The 17,676-nt window shown below is 49.3% G+C and overlaps 1 protein-coding gene across 7 annotated transcripts in view; it reads right to left on the bottom strand.

Moving 5' to 3' along the window:
• The window catches only part of LOC126578930 (RNA-binding protein Musashi homolog Rbp6), a 568,145-nt gene that overhangs the window by 478,521 nt on the left and 71,948 nt on the right, over positions 1-17,676 (bottom strand). For all 7 annotated transcript variants that reach the window (XR_007608412.1, XM_050241999.1, XM_050241997.1 and 4 more), the window contains exon 3: positions 11,874-11,914. Coding sequence is in view for 6 of the 7 variants with exons in the window: in XM_050241999.1 (XP_050097956.1) it covers positions 11,874-11,914 (41 nt within the window). In the remaining variant the exon portion in view is untranslated. The remainder of the gene's footprint in view (positions 1-11,873; positions 11,915-17,676) is intronic.

Below are 17,676 nucleotides of genomic sequence, written 5' to 3'. Positions count from 1 at the left end.
ACCGTAAAAATGCTTCAAATCATTTCCCACCATCTCATCACCACCACCACCATGTCCTGTGCTCAATGCTCTCTCCAAGGCAGTCGAGTTCGAGTGTCGAAATTTACGATACGAGCGTTACTGGCTCCGGTTGCACCTTTCTTCGACTCTCCCTTTAGCAGATGATAAGATTCGGTGAGGCGCATTCACCCCCCAAGCCGTAGGAGTGGTCGTGGCCGGATCTGCTTAGTGCGATTGGGATTGGGATTTCAATTCCATTTGTATTATCGCGGAACGGAAAAGAAGCGACACCATAAAAACACCGCGGAACTCCTTGGTCAGAGCTACTAATTTCAGCGTCGGCCAAGCAAAAGGCTAACTGGGCTGGCGGTGAAAGTAATTATGCTGGAGGAAGAAAATAAACTCAACTCAAGACGTTCGCGGCCCGTGCCGGTGTTCTCACCCGCCCAACATCGCTCCCTATCGTGACGCGCGATCATTTTCTTTTTAATTGATAAGAGAGTGGGCATCGCGCGCGGTTCTCGCGCTCGGTTCGATGGCACGCAACACCATTAAAGTCGAAATTACCGTCGGGAAGATAATAATAATATTCGGTGGTGGAATGTTTCATTAAGGGTGATTCCCGGGCGATTCAACGAGGATGGAACTGCCGGTGGAGATTTGTGGATCAGCAGCCCCTCCAGGCTGGCGATGGTCGGTGAGTTTTGCATTTCAACACTGATGAGCAGGGTTACGGCCACGGAAATGCTTCCCTAGAATGGTTGATCCAGTATCCAGAGTGCCAAATGCGGTTTCATGCGTGCCTTTTTACTATTCCACTCCCTTTTATAGGAAGGACATGTTTTGACATGAAACAATATCTTCGGATTTAAAACAAAGAAGGAAGTGAACAGGTTACACAAAATCCAACATATGTTGCTTCTATGAGTTGTGCGGCGAATCTACGGAGTGTTCCAGAATAGTAACTCAAACAAAATGCAATCGAAAACATCATTTCACGATTATTTTTGCGTTGCCTTCTTTCAATAGGAGTGAAAAATTGCTTCTAAGCTCACAGAGAATTAAAGTTTTTTTCATGTTTTGTTCAGTTCGTAAAATGCTAGAATAACATCATGAACTATAACATTTTGTTTATGGCAAAATCAGGACTGGACTTCACTCTGCTTCCGTGCAAGCTTCTAGCGAAATTAACACAAACGATATCACAAGATTGATGGTCAAAGTAAATTGACAAAAGGAAGTGTCCAATTCATGTAAAAATTACATTTTAAAATGGGAACACCAATTCTGCAACAACCAGTATTATTTACCGTCCATCATAACACTCAAATTGCTTTTTCTCTTCAACACAGCACCATGCACAACTACCCGTTTTTTTATGTTGTTCAGTGTGTGGTTCCGTGATGGTTTTACCCTTTCGCATGTCATCCCATCTTTCGGAAGCATGTGAGCGATGAAACAGCTGACACTGATGACCAGACAGTAGTCTAGCGCGTCGCTGCCATAAATGTAAATTATGAATTGTGTTGCCAGCTTCACTCGTTTGACCATTTTGTCCGTTAAACCAGGGAAAAGAGTAAACATCTATTGCAGCTGCTCTGCGAGAAACCATCAGTGAGGTACACAAAGGTTACTAGTTTGCATTGAAATATTGTTTCACAGCGTTCTCTCACCTTGGTTTATCATTTACGCTTTTTTTCTAGCAACACTTTTGAACTTTTGTGTTTTTAAATCTATAAATCTACTTTAAGAATTCGAAACCATCCTCCACTGAATGCTTTATGGCGGTTAAAGTGCAAATTTCAAAGGACAAAATGGCTCCCAATCCCAAAAGAAGAGCTGCCTCGAATACGCCCCGGGTCCGTTCGACACCGTTGTGCACCCTCGCCAGACGTCATTATCAGAAAAGCACTTCCTACCATTTGTCCCCTCGAGCTCACTCTCCGCTGGGTTGCTTCTGAAAATTAAAATCTTCTACGAAGCTTGCATTCCAAATGGAACATGCGTGGAACCATCCGTTTGGCAGACATCCTTATACGTGACTGTGTGTGTCTGTGTGTTTGCGACTGTGCTGGCCGGCCACATCATACCGATCCGGCCATGCGACGACAAACCATAAAGGTTGATCCCGGTGACATCCCGGGTCCCTTCTACCATCGCATTCCCCTCCCGAAACGTCACCCAAAACAGACCAACATCGCTCCTCCTCCGATGGTTCCGACATCGTTAGACACTCATTTCGACACGGCTGCGACGACGACGACGACGCCAGCGACGACGACACCAACAACGAGAGCAAACTGCAGGCACACTGGCCCTCCCATGCAGACGCTGTGGCTGGCTGCCGGTGCTGCTCGTTTAGCATTTGAAAGATGTGTCAGACGCTGCACACGATGGCCATAATTTATCCTGGCGCTCCCTGCTGCCTTCCTGCAAGCGGCAGCAGCACTCATCACCCCAACCACCAGCTTTTCTCGCTTTTTCCACCACTCTCTCTCACTGCTCGCTCTCTCTCTCCCCGCTGCAGCCACACCATTCATTGACATTTGAACGTCGGGGCGTTATGACTTGTTACGTGGCACCGTGCAGCGCAGCGCAGCGCATCGCAAAGACGATGCTAGAAACAACAAAGTTCATCACTCAAAAAGGATTTGATCACGGCCGGCGTTGGTGCCGGTGCCGTTGACGAGTGAAGCCAGCCTTCAAAAGCCCGCGCCGTGCCGTAGCATAATGCCTTACATCGCCATTGACAGCAGCACGACCACGGTCAGGGCACGGCCATGGTATGGCTTTGACTTTCTTCGACTCTTGACACGGGAGACCCGGAGCCTCGGAGGCTTCGCCTCCTTTCCACTGAATGGCACTCCGGAACCAACCGAGGCGATGCATTTTCCTTTCCCAAAACACGGTATGCCAGACGATCCCAAACGAGCTCGTCCCGTTGATGAAAAGTACACGCCAAACACACATGCACACACATGCACGGCATGGTGCCTGCTCTCCCTTTCATGTTCATACGATCCTGATCCGATTCCGTGAGGTTTTTCGAAGCATCGGAGCGCGAACATGCAGGGGAAGCTCACTGGCTGCCAGCCTCGCTTGCCTTTATCACCTGCGGATGGGTGGGAGTTTTAATAATTGAAAAAACGTCCCCTCCTCCTTCATCGCCGTTGACATTGTGCCGAGGAACAACATTCCTTGGCAGTAGCAGGAGCCAGCAGCCAGCAGCCAAGAGTCAAAGCCTGAGTTTGCTTCCACAACTCAATGCTAATTACATTTCGTCACGTACCCATCATTTGCCCAAGTGTGACACACAGACACAAACACATACCCAGAGAGACCAGACACAGCGGTGATTCTGGTGGGGAAGAAGCAGAAGAAGGAGCATAAGTACCTTCGGCTTATGCCTGAAGGGACACTGCACGTAATCCCCTTCTGGCGCTGGAGCTAACCAGATGTCATCTCATCCTTCACCTTAGAACACAGGACATTCCGATGGTTCACGAGGATGCCAAGGGAATGAGCTTCAACTCTCTCTCTCACTCTGTCTCTCTCGCCAGCGCAATGCATTCCTTTACCTTTACGACTTCGCTGACAGTCCCTTCCACCAGAGAATGCCAGGTTGGTGAGGTGAGGTTTAATAAAAAAAAAGAAACTGGGGGAGAAAACTCGAAAAAAGGATTCAAAGTCGCAGTCCGGCATCCCCGCGAGGAGCTCCCAGTGAGGGTTAATTGTAGAAAGAGACGTGCGGAGGGATCTCTTGACGGCAACTCAACCCCTCTCAGAGCATCCGCAGGATAAGGGGATGCCAAGTGAAAATTTAAAATGGAATGCAACGTGCACCGTTATCCTTAAGCGCCTTACGAGGACAAAAATACGACTTCGCGTAATTGTGGCCCTCCTTCGCCGACGCCAAATGAGTGTTACAAACGAGATGTTGCAAATTATCGAACCTCATTCTCAGCGCCGCATTCTTTCGTCCTTTCTTTCGGCTTAAGTGTCGCCATTCCAACGAAAGTGTCCATTACGCGTCCAAATGGTGAGCGCGCGAAAAGGTTGATTAAACGCACAGTCCAGCACAGTTGGTCCGCGAGGGAGCTATAAAAACGGAAAAATGTGCCGTGGAACTGACATCTTATTGCAGCAACTTATGACGACGATTATTTATCATCGAAAAACTGTCAAATTTTCTCATTAACTCATCAACTGGCGTTGATTTCCTTAAAATCAATCAAACCACGTTCGAGCACCTGCTCGAACTGCAGCCACAATCTGGCCAAACCGGGAACGATTTTCACGAGTTCAGGATCAGTCACTCTGGCCGCTAAGATTAATGACTGGAGATGGACGCGTCGCAGCATACCGGTCGACATAATTAATTTAGGTTAATTAACCCGCCGGAACGTCCATTATCCTTCTGACGGTCGGTCGCTTGGTCGGTTGGTCTCGGTCCCGAGTAGCATGAAGCTTGGGAGCTTACCCACGGGAACAAACTACAAATGCGTGGCTGCGACAATCGGAAGCGGATTGAAGATGAATCGAGTGTCGTTTCGCGCCGGCACAGGCGGCAATGTGCGTAAATCTCTCTCTCTCCAGAGCGCGCGCGACGAAACAACCGTGGCGATGTCATCGAAATTAAGCTCCGTGACCTGCCACCCCCGATGGCCTTTTCCTTTTCATTTCCATTAATTACACATTTAACCGCTAATCTCCATCGTTCAACCTCCGCCGTTTTTAACCTATAGACCCCCCCCCCCCCCCTCCCGGGGGATGATCTTCCTCTGCTGCGGGGATTGTGAGCTGTGAAGATTACATCGCCATCGCGTCGTCCAGGTCCATGTTTTGGAAAAATCGAAAACCAACGAAAGAGTCCCCCAGACCAGGAGGTGGTGGACAATGATTGACGATGATGAACGGAGGGAACACGTGGCCACACGCGGATGATAAACGATTCCTCGGTTGCTCTCGGTTGATTGCCCGTGAATGCTGGTTTAACCGGAGGCCGATCAGCCGTCCTCTCAACACTTTCTCATTTGTTCATCGCTGAGCTTGTGAGATGAGAGGTGGCCAGAAGGTGAATCTGGTGAATGCTCGACAGTTGCTGTAGACCGTTGTTGGTCGGCATATCTTGGTCTTTACACTGCCTAGCGGGCCTGTGCTGCGCTACGCAAGTAGATTATTGGATTACTGCCGAATGACAGCACGCTAAATTGACCAAAACAACCTCCCCCCCCAGGTTTCCGGCCACCCCAAAAAGGACCGCAAAGGGGTGAGATGGTTTTGCGGATAACAATTTACTTAGCAGCGACCGCTCGTCCCCTCTGCTTGGATGGTAATTGAAAGCGGAACCAAACAAGCGGATGAATCGAAAAGGATGAGCTCGAGGGCTGAAACATGAATGAAATGAGTAATCGGATAATCGGAAAGGGAGCGCAAAGGGGACTTAACTATTTTATGATTAATCCATCGACGAACGACGACGGTGATGATGACGGCGACGAGCAAAAGTTTGGTTAAAACTCTCGTTTGCTACTGTTTGGAACTGAAACTTTTCATGAATTTAGCGCCAGTTGACTGTTTCTGTTTCTAAATATGCTGCTAATGCATTGCGTGAACACTGGAGCACCATAATCACCATCAGCACCAGAGAGTCACCAGAGAGAGAGAGAGTGGAAATTGTTTTCACGCAAACCACCGAACCACCGACCGTGCAAGACTAATTAATATTCCGGAAGAATGATCGCGGTTTCACATCCTGCGGCTTCCAATAGGACGATGCTGCTGCTGGTGCTACAGGTTCCAACTGGCCAACCTGAAGTATGTTTCGAAAAATTGCATTACTCGCCTAGCGCCAACTCCAGGCGAGCAGTTTGTTGCGCGTACGATGTCCCTAGTTCCCGTGGTGCCACAATTGTGCCAGGATCAGCATTTTCCACGCAAAAGCCATTTCACAATTTACGCTCCGGACGCAAGGCTGGTGGCCATGCCATGGTGGACGGTCCCATTAAATCGTTTTGCGCTTCGTGCTCCGTGGTTCACCAGCCGCTGAAAGACACGCATCCTTGCCATACTTCTGGAATAACGTCTCCCTTTATGGAATATCGAACATCGGTCTGGTGAAAACGGTGAACGGTTGCATTTGCGTAAACGGTGTCCGATTTAGTGGTCACTATGACCGCTCCAGGCAAAAGGACATCGATTCCAGTAGCACCGCGCGTTTTCACGGACCACGCAAGGTGAACGATTGATTAAGTAATCAATATATTGCACTCGCGGGGAGCATGGCACAATATGCGAAAACATTCGGACCAACGAATCCCGTTTGAAATGAGGATTCGCGGTGGATCCACACGGGAGACTACCGATGTTGGGAGTGGAACAGCATGATGTTGCAGGCCAACAAACCAGCCAGTGAAGGAATGTTTGGCGCACCAAAGATGAGCACGACGCAAAGTACAGAAACCATAAAACGGGCGAAAAAGGTGGTAGGATACGGTGCCGAGTTATGGCGAGAGAATATAAATGACCGCGTCGGTGGCCGCGATCCACAAACAAAAGCATCACACGAGCACCATACGAGCGAAAAGGTAATCCAGTGAAGAGCAACTTTGGCGCCTGTAGGGGAGCTGTTGATCCACGGTCGGCTTAACACGAGACGCTAACGACCGCTGCAAAGTCGCGGGTCGGATCTCTACGAAATGAGCCGGCTGATATATTTCCTCGCGCCAACCCAGCTAGGCCTCATTTTGTGTGCCAGATTGTCTACGAGTCGCGTGGCAGCGTGTGCGTGCGTGTTTGATCAATTTATTAGTTATCTCGAACGTTTGCGCGCCATCGCATTGTTTTGCGTCGGCAAATTAATCAGCAAATCAAAGTGGATTGGATGGATTTCATACTACTCCCGGGAAACCGTTCGGTGCACTAACTTGCCCCCGTTCAATATTTGGTCGAGTAGTTTCCGATATTTGGTGCAGCACTTTGCTGATGTTTGCGCTAGCACGGTTCGGATCGGCGGCAATCATGTATCAGGGTGCTAGATGTTTTAATTTCTTTTTTTGCGACTTTATGTCAAGAATTGGATAGAAAAACATCATTTCATGGAGGCGCCTCGTCGTATTGTGTCTACAGTGCAGTTCCGCAATACGTCACAAGCATCCTTATTGGAAATTGAAGAAATATTGATAATTATACAACAGTTTTGGGTAGGTTATATTTTCAATTCTTCACAAAAATGTCGCAAAGAAACGTTTACAACCAGCCGTATATTTTTGAAAAGACAAAAAGTATCTCTGTTGTTTTACGGATTTTTTTTACAAAATTGAAAAATGATTCATGAGTGTTGAAAGTTAACAAAAAAAAATACTCTCAAAACCCTCTGGTTTATGCTCCATTAAATAAACGAAGAATACGGTCCATCTTTTATCTAAATTGGTTGCAGTTTTAAGTCTTATTAATTCACACCACCCAGGGAATCTTAAAGAAACGAAACCTAGGATCTTCTTTCTTTTCAAAAATAGAGAGGAATGCATTATAGTTGAACAGTTGCTTCGAATAAAAGTGAAGGAGACATCTATTTTAAAATGTTTGTGACTAATGCTGTTACCAAATTGTTCAATCCATTGAAAAACATACAATAAGGCAAAATAATTAACACTAGCAACGAATTAAACAGTGACTTGTTTGTGCCCTCGTAATAATGGGTAATGGATCCTTTTAACAGGAACAGAACCTCCGGAACGACTTTTGGAAGGTTTCTACAAAAATTGTGCATTTTTTACGCCTCTTCCATCATATTTCCATCAATTTAGCAAACGTATTTAAAATCTCATGCCTCATTTGCTCACTTCGGCTCCCCGGTGTGTCATTTGGAAAACAATCATCACATTGATTGCCGAGCGCCAAAGCAGAGCCGCGGAGCCCGAGCTCCGCACACACGATGACTGACACTGCCTCTAACTTTCGAACCCAAAATTGGCAACCAAAGCACCGGCACACATACAATCTGACAGCCCTCGAGGGACGGCCCACTGGCTGGCTCTACGGTCCATGCTCCACTCCCAACGTCACTCCACCTCGCCATCGAATGTCAAGTCGACCAAACAAACATGCATGCACGGCTGGTGCAGGGAATTTCGATACCGAACACATCGGTACATCCTCCCCCCACCACCGAAGTGAGAAAAACAGCAAACACACACCGTCACACGCAGTCGTACCTTCCGGCCAGAGGAGAGAGAAAGAAAAAAAAAGTGGCCTCGCTATTGATTCGCCAAAAAAAACGGACCGAAAAAAAAAGGAACGCAAAACATAATGCTAACAATCACAAATTCACACAGAAACACAGACATACGCGCACACGTGCCAGTTGTCCTCTCGACTCCCACAACTCGACTCCCACAACCCATAATATGCCCCGAGGGTGGCAGAAGCGAGTGGTTTCCAATATCTGAATATGCCAAATGGGACTACGGTGGCGGTGGCGGCAGCCTTTGCCAATAGTGCGGAAAACATCCAACATACTACTGCTGCCGCTGCTGCTACCGGCGAGTACTTTTGGCAAACGGCGATCCTCGTGGCGTGGCTTGGCCTGGCAGTGCCCAAGGCATGCACTCATTCCGGGCGAGTTTTATTATCCTCGAAATCCTGCCAGCGCACGCTACCGTCCAAGCTCGCGAGGGTGTTATGTAGTGGGTGCTTGGTGGTGGTGGTGGTGGTGGTGCTGGTGCTGGTCTGGTGGTTCATCTTTTCCCATCCTTTTTTCCCCCCCTCAAGCGGCCGTTTCCCTTTTCCTTCGCTCGCTCGCTCACTTGCTGGTTGGCAAAACTTCTCTTCTTTTTTGCTGGGGCTCATTTCGACCAGTCGAGCCCATCGAACAGGAGGCAACCAGAACCGGCACTACACTGCTCGGAAGCCCGCGCAAAAGCTCGCCGTGCGCCGGCACCGTGCGCCCGAAGGGAATTGTTTATGGTACGGAAATCGATGAGGATATAATGTACGGAACCGAATTGCAGCCGTGTGCAATAAATTAGCGATTTCGGTTCGCGGTGGTGGTGCGCTCCGCGGTCTACTGGGCGTTCCGAGCGCGCCTTCCGAAAAGTTCAGTGAACTAGAAAGGCCTCCAGGGGTCGCACGAGCTGCGCGCTAGTGCACTGACAGCCGTGCCGTGGATGGTAATGGCCGTTGAACCGCACCGAGGAGGCGCACCATAGCCAGCGGGCACCACGACGGGCGAATATATATTCGCAAAACGTCATCTTCCTCGTGACGGTTCGATGATGAGCATCAAGCGCGATGCTTGAGGCGCTAGCGGCAGCGCCAGGCGACACCAAATCTCTCGAATCTCCCCGATCGAGGGCTGAGTAAATAGAATAAACGCTTCGCACGGCGGTCAATCCTTGAACAGCGCACTTTGGCGCCGCGAGGGATTTTTAAAGCGAATTTCCATGGGCCCCATTTTCCGAACCACCATCGCTCCCCAAAGGAAAGTTTGATTGAAATGCGAGCTCCGGCGCTCAGGCGGACCCGTGTATGAAGCGCTAAATTCTATTTCGATGCGTCTTCGCCAATCAGTCATCAATTTTCACCGTTAACCAACCCTGAACTCCGGCGCCAATGCTGCTGCTGCTCGATGATCGTTGATTGAAAAATTCTCCTTCGAGCGATGAAACCACACCACCGTGTGTGGGTCTAAGCCAAGGATTTACGAAGCTTCTCTCTCTCGCTCTCTGGGGTGTTTTGGAAGGACGAATGTGGTCCCGGGAGCCATTTGGGGTGTTTACATAAATCGACGAAATCGTTTAGGGATAAAATATTCAAAAATTCCACCCAACACGCTCCCCACTAGGAAGCGCCCCCTCCAGCGGGCACCGGAGTTGGTGATACTTGGTTGCTTCCTTTTTTCTGGGTTCACCACAACAACGGCAGCAGCAACAACAACGAAAAGCCAAGGCGCGAGCTGAGCAAAAAGGTAAAATAGAATTGTTTCAGGTGATGCTTTGAAGCCTTGTTGGCTGGCTGGCTGGTTGGTCCGTTGTATGGCCAGAGCCTCTGAAGATGAAGGCGAATTGGAATGGCGCGAGCTCCACATCGCAAGCAGGTCCTCATAAACTAGGTCGAGCCTAGGTGGCACTTGGAGCATGGAGAGTGGAACACGAGAACGAACGAACGAACCAGCGTTCCCACTTCTACTTATGCGCCTGGTGCTTGAGGTACGAACGCATCCGCCTCGTTGTCGTCCTCGTCGTTGTGAGCGTCTTCTCGCAGCGTGTAGTGGCACACGTTGGAAGGGCCTTTTCATCGATAAAACACCGTCAACGTCAACCAGCGGGCCCGGGCCCGGGCACGAGCGAGCGCCCCTCTTCACTAAGACGGTTAAGACGATTGATACTTTCGACTTTATGAGGTGCACGTTACAGTCCCAGCCTGGAGCTTCAGGTACAGCGAAACCGACACCGAACGGCCCGGCATGTGCTCTACAATACGACCGCGACTCGCCGTTTTGCAGCTGATACGAATGGTCGGTGCCGGCGCGAAGTAAACGAAACGGCTCGCGGGAAATCGATTTTCATCGCGGATCGTTGTGGCAAGAGCGCTGGCGGTGAGTGAGGGCGAGAACAATGAACCTTGCAGAAGCGCGTGGCGTAGTGGCTCCAGTAGCACAGGGGATGGTGCAGGTGGGATAGACGGTTGGTACGTTTCGCGAATACACAGTACAAGTCCTGCACTAGACTCTGTCTCACGTTTGTATTTTAGTTTACTAGTTGCAGTAGAGCGAATCATTTAGAGCATAAATATTATCCATGTTTACACCATCGCAGTGCATTGATTAGTAAATGCTGGTAGCCTGCAAATTACCAGTAATAAACCGCGAGAGAAACCACCGCGAGGCATCGGAATGGCCACAATCAATCATCTCTATCGTTACAGCATGTAAGAGTGCGGGCTGCAATCATAGATTTCACCAACGAGGCTTCGCGGTAATCAATTGTAAAACAATGCTCGTGGGTTTTACCAACCATACCGTGATATTGAATTTGAGTTGTTGTTTTTTTATTCGTTAAATGATGATTCCAAAGGGAATAGACATTGCTGGGTGGATAGCTACAATTGTTAGCTGAGGTAGCAATTAGTTGTAACACATCTGATTTCAATGGCATGGAAATGGTCAGCATTGTTTAGTGCGATGAATGTTTGTTTTCGTATTAAAAAGGTTGCTATCTAACGTTTAGTAAATGTCAATATGAAATCCTCAAAACCTAATCGTAATTATCATTGGCTCAAAAGATGTTTTTCATCTGCATTCTGCTCTGCTACAGACAACACTAAAATAATTCTTAATTCAAATTCACGCGTGCTTTTCATATGTTTTTGGCGTTCTTATGACCAACGCTAATGAGTGCAAATAGTTGATTTCTTGGGGAAAAAACATTAAATTATAAATCTTTTATGTATTTTTCGTGTCATTTTCTTATCATTAATACCATTTATAAATCTAGCAAGACCTTGATAATAATGTTCCCTTACTGTAAACCGTCTAGATTGATAACCTTCCATCATTGTCCCAGTATTAGCCGACAATAGGAAGCCACAATCCTCGCGCCGCACTCCAACGATTCGAACACAAAACGAAATTCTTTTTTACGCAATAAGACTGTGCAGCATTCCGAACGACCTAGGACCTAATTCGCTAAACATACCGCCAACAGACGATGGCCGAAAAATAAAAGAATACAGAAACCCCGTAATGAAACCCGAAAAAACCCGCCCTGAAACAACCCAGAACCACGAGCGCGGTCGCGGCGGCATTCTAATCCTTCAATTACCATTCCAACATTAGACACTCGCCTAGTCGTCGGTTTGTTTTTTAAACCTACCTGGACTTGTTTGCCAACTGAGCCCGCCGATGAACATTTTCCTGTAAAACACCACAGAGAGAGAGAAAAGAAGGGAAAAAAGACATTAGTAAATGGTACTCCGGAGCATCTCGTTCATGGAGAGGGTGATGTCGCCGAGTTGTATCTCCCTAGATGGGCATGGAACGGAACGGAATGGAATGGAATGGAAAGGTGGCCATAGAACAAGATCCTTTGATTAACATGCTGCATTCACGGCTCACTCTCTCTCTCTCTCCGTCTTTTGCCATTATCTGTGTCTCCAGATAAGTCAAACAAAAGGCGAGCCCGTCGGTGTCGGTGTGTGGCTTCATTTCCTTCACTCATTTCCACTGCTTTGTGAAGCCGGGAAAAACAGATGATAAAATAGACAAGCCATCTCATGGTGTGCGCTGGCGAAAGGGGGAGGTAGTACCAGCACACCGAGTCCCATGAATAAATATCACCTCCAGCGCCACCCTTCCCAGACCTAACACACACAGAAGCGCCACATTGGCACCATCGTACCGTGGTTTTCAATAAAAATTCATTAAAAGCGTGAAAGCGCGCTCTCAGACTATGATCTAGTGGACGCGCCCCAGCAGCCAGCACACCTTCTCCGCATAGTACAACGCTGGTCATGACGACCTTTAGGTATCCAGCCCGGTAGTCCGAGCCACGCTTGAAGCTCTAGCTTCTTGGCTCGAGGTTTGTCTCGCCTTCATTTGTCGCCCGGGGTGCGAGGGAGCCGCCTCCAGTCTGCCTTAATGTATTCCATACACTCGAGGTAAACACAGCTGTCTCCTAAATTCTGTCCTCCGACTCGCCGGGCTGCTCGCATGCAAAACACGCACAGACACACCTCCCGACTGGCCACTTCCTTTCACCCTGTGGTGCGGGTTTGCTGGTTGCTGCCTGGAAGGGAGACGATGGTGTGGCCATGAAGTGTTTGCAAACAGACACACTCGCCAGCGCACTCACTGGAGCATGTGATATAGAAGGAGTACAGTGGTGGTGCTACTGCGGCCACCACGTTACGTGACTTCTTCCATGAGCGACTACCGACTTTCGACAGGCGACGTCACAACAGATGCAGCAGCTCGACTACGTCCGGTAGTAAAAGCTCGCCCTCGTTCATCAGGCACCTCCACCGCCTTCCTCTCCTGTCCTGTCCAGTATACAATTTCATTTATGAATTATAAACGAATTCTCCGCCGGCCAGCGCCTTCATATGCGCGCCACTGATGATGATGATGATGATGATGATGATGCGCGCGAGCGCTCTCGCGCGTTGTCGCACTCATAATGTTTTGCCCTGCCACGGACATGCCAGAAAGAATTCGTCCCGGAGTTCGTCGCTGGTAGAGTAGAGCTTCACGACCAACACGGCGGATAGGGTGGACACGCCGTTTGTGCAAATAACAAACACTAGTTCGAGCGAGTGAGTGAGCACGCCTGATGGCTGGCCTGATGAGAACACTTGCTCAGTCAGCAACCGCAACAAACCAACATACGGCAGCCAGGATCTGCCGCTCCAAACCTCACGAAGGGAACGAACGTGTTGTAGGCGATGCGCTTCGACGCGCAGTACGCCCGAAGTGTGTGTTGAGTTGTCATCGTTATCCTTGCGCGGATTCACGCGGATCCTGTTTTTCTCATTTCACGCCAGCGCCATTGCCCGTTCGTCAGTTCTTTCTTTTTTTTATTGCCTCCAGGAACACCGTCGGCGCCATTCATTCCTGAGTCCTGATAAAGCTCTAAGCACCATCACCAGCCTGCAGGAACCGCATGCATCACACGAAGCAGTCGCTGTGTCCGTAGCCATGCAATGGGCGCGTCCGGTGGCTATCACCGGAATGTCACGTTTTCTATTTCACGCCCTCCGTCCCTCGGTGGCATTTGGATGTAGGGATCTGGATTTAGTTATTAAAAACGACCCAACACCAACATCTCCACCACCACCACCACCACCACCATCTGTTCGCGGAGGGGCTGCCCTGGAGGCAGTTGATTAACCGTAGTATGTTTCAATTGGTGTCGCCCACCGTCGTCATGATTGGTCGGGCAGCTATCGTGGCATTCCGGTGAAAGGACGGATATGAAACCGGCAACGGGGATCCACATCTGCCATAGACAAATGCCACAGACACAATCACAATCACAAAACCCGGTTCCCGGCTTTAAACGATACGAACGGAAGGACTTTTCGACGAGTCCCTGGACTGGGAGGACTGTGCGTGAACGATACCGTCGCCCTAGGTCACCAGCTGTGGTCCAACCACCAGGACGACAACGGACTCGATTGGAGTGGAGTGTTTTGTTTTGGTCGAAAAGTTTTCTTTTTCTTCCCCTTTGTCCCCAAGCAGAGCACGACAACATTCGATTTGCTGGATGCACTCTGTTGCGAGAGATCCGGCGGTTCCAGAAGTTCCCGAGGCCAAGTGGTGTTGGCGAATGTGCTCACAATTGGTCCCGCAGGTGGAGGACCGATATACCGTAGTCCAAACATAATACCAAACCCCGAGGTTAGTCGGCTAACCTCTGATCTGCAGTGCAGTGCAGTGCCGTTGATGCAACGTTGATTGCAACGTTGTCTCTCCTGAACTCTCCCCTAGTCTTCAGTTTCACGATTAGGTGGATTTGTTACAACCACTTTATAGTCATGCAGTCCCACCGGTCGCTTACATAAAGGTCCTTTTGTGTGACCAGCACGGTTAAATAAATTGTTTTGACGATTTAAACCGACGATACCGATGACCGAGGTGATCAGCCACGATGATGGTGGCCTCACTCCATTACTCGCCACACATTTTTACGAAACTTCATTAACTTCCCAGCGAACTTTGGCTGCGATGCTCGCGGACACCGGACGGGGTGTCGGGCGACAAATTAAATGTACATCCATTACAACTTTGGTTGGTGAAAATTGATTCTTCTCGGTTATGCTGTCACCTACCGTCCCACCGATCAGTCCACGTTGACGTTGAAGTGAAAATAAAAGAAAGTTTTGATCCACCACCACCACCGTGTGCCATTATCATCGTCAAACGTGGTCCCCTGTCCCGCTGGAGGTAGAGTTTCCGCGAGGCAATAAATATTCAAATTCTTCCTTTCCTCTCTTGGGGTATCTGTGGGACATTCTCGGGTTCCTGCTCCATCTCTGTTGTATTGCCTTCTGCCTCCGTGGTAGACCACGCTGGACCAAGGAAAGAATCGAGAACAAGTTTAAGAGATTTTTCCTCGATGGACACGGACCTTATCCTGGGACCTTTGCAACCAAAAGCGGCAGGCTGAGCGTGAAGGGGCCCGCTGTTGTCCAATGCAGAGATCTCTGTATTATGATAATTTATTGCAACAACTTTCAATTCGTGGTGACGCTGTTGCAACCACTTCCAGCGTTCGTCCGTCAACGTGCAACTTCCTGTCCGGTCGCTTTTCTCATTCCACGGCCTCTGATTCATCTCATAATGACCGCGATTGCATCCATCCTTTAGCGTTTTCGCTTCGCTTCTTCCCGCTTCGTACTGCTTTGTTGGAGCACGAGACGGTCGGTCTTTAACGGCCACTCCCAGAAGGAGCATAAGTTATCGAAAGTGTTCCTCCAGTACACCTCCAGGAAACCAACAACAACCAAGCATCCCCCCATCTCTCTCTCGCTCTCGCTCTCTGTCTCTTTGCATGATTGTGAACGTAGGCGGAACGGAACAGATAACATCGATGGAAGATAGAAGACAACAACTGGAGCAAACAACGACGACCAACTCCTACGCTCCGCACCATCAGTAGCGCTCGATTCTCTCCCCACCCCCGGGGGGAGAAGGCCCACCCCTGGTGGGGGGATTCTATCGAGCGAGAACAATAATCGATAAACATCGGTTCTATTTACTGAACTGGCGAGCCGGTTGGCTACCGAGCTGGTTGACTGGTCATCCTAGCCCCCGGGGAACGAGGACAGACAGCAGGCGACAGGATAGCGAATGTTTGAGATAAAGCAAAAAAAACCGCCAACGCTGCCAAAGTGCGATGTTCCGCTGGTTTGATAACAGCCAGCAACAACAACAACAACAGTAGCAGCAGCAGCAGCAGTAACAGTAGCTAGCCCATGGCTCACCATAACGAGCTTTATGTCCCGACAGTTTCCGGTTATGCTAGGGGCGCGCGCACACGCTGGACGATCCATGCATTTGACATAACCAACCGACCATCAGATGGCGACCGGACCAAACACCCGTACACGCTGGTGTGGGCTCGTGTAGCGTGCATCATTCTGAAGTGTCGTGTGCGCGGTCGTGGTTGTGGAGGACCGCGGTCTGCTTGTGGTTACAGTAATCCCAGGTCACCCCAAAACACCTTCCCTTCCCGTGCCAGGGTACGTTCCGGGCTTTTATTTTCTGCTTTTGTGTCCTCTCCGCTAGATCCGCTAGTGCAAACATGTTTTTAATTTATGTTTACCAATCCTTAACCAATGTTTGCCCGGTGTTGGTTGAACGGGCAGACGCGTCGATACGCCTAGAAATGCCCGCCAGCTCGCCTTGGAGGCTCGTTACAACCGGTCTCATGGTTCACAAACCACAGAGAGACCGAGCGGCAGAGGTCAGCCAATTTCCTGTCGGAGCCAGTCTGCCTGAGAGGTGAGATTGGTGCTAGCAACGCAAATGGCGTATCAACATCTGTCCACCCGCTTTTTAGTCTGCCAACGCTACCAAAACGTCCACTTGCATTGCAAAGTGAAATGTTGCAGCGTAATTTCAAGAGAAGTCAAGAGATTATGCCCAACGACGATAACGACGACGACGATGACGGCAGCAGTGGCACTGGCCACGGTAGATGGATGCGCGGATGCAACATAAAAGTTCTATTTCCCAAAGTACCACACCAGCAGTTGCACATCAAATCGTACCACCAGCTCACGATGACGACCGACGTGGTCCACAGCACGGTTTACGGCCGTGAGGCCTCGTGTTCCCCACGGTTTCGGTCAAGCAGACAGGGAAGGGACAGAGTGATGATGACATTTCCGACGCAAAACCGTACGGTGGATTGTGCTGGACGAATGGGCCCGGGAGTTTGTCGTAAACACGGGGCCACGCCATTTTGGGAATGAGGAGGGGATGACCGTAAAAAAAGGCTCCTTGGATAATGTAGAGGCTGAGGACAATTTGAGGAGAAGAAAATAATCAACGTAAAAATGGCGCACCTCGCGATCACACCTGTCGTGGTTGTTGTTGGACCATGAACTGCAACTTCTTGGCTGCGTCCAAAATCTGTCCGCCCGGCGGTGGAACCCGCAGACTCATGTTTCCATAATTCCATCGCGCGCAACGCCCGGGGGTTTCCGTATTACCATTCTGGAGACAGCTTTGCCGCTTTCGTTGCCATTTTGTATGCAAACGAGCGCAAATTGCAAATGGATGACAAATCACGGACCTACATATGAGTGGAATCGCGAGACGTTTGCCTTTAGAACTCAACAGACACGCATACGGGGCCCTCTCATCAACGCTCTATTCAATTTGTGGTCATATCATTAGCGTCTCCAAAGAGTTGTTGAGTCGCTTTTTTTTTTGCTGTTGAGACCCTCGGCGAACGGTGAATTGCATCGTAAATCTGTTCTTTTTTGGGGTCACAAATGCATCAGCAAAAAGCGAGTGCAACACGGAACCCTCATGCAGCCGACCACAATTATGGGCGTTTATTTAGAACAACAACAACCACGACGGCGGTTATGCTGGACCGTGACGGGACACGGGACCATAAGTCCGGCGTTGTGATTGTTCTTCTGCAAACGAGAGAAAGAGGCCGAAGA

The sequence above is a fragment of the Anopheles aquasalis genome, chromosome 3 (assembly GCF_943734665.1).
Source record: "Anopheles aquasalis chromosome 3, idAnoAquaMG_Q_19, whole genome shotgun sequence".
NCBI lineage: Eukaryota > Metazoa > Arthropoda > Insecta > Diptera > Culicidae > Anopheles > Anopheles aquasalis.
Note: the sequence above shows the minus strand (reverse complement) of the source record. Positions and strands in the feature narration are given on the sequence as shown.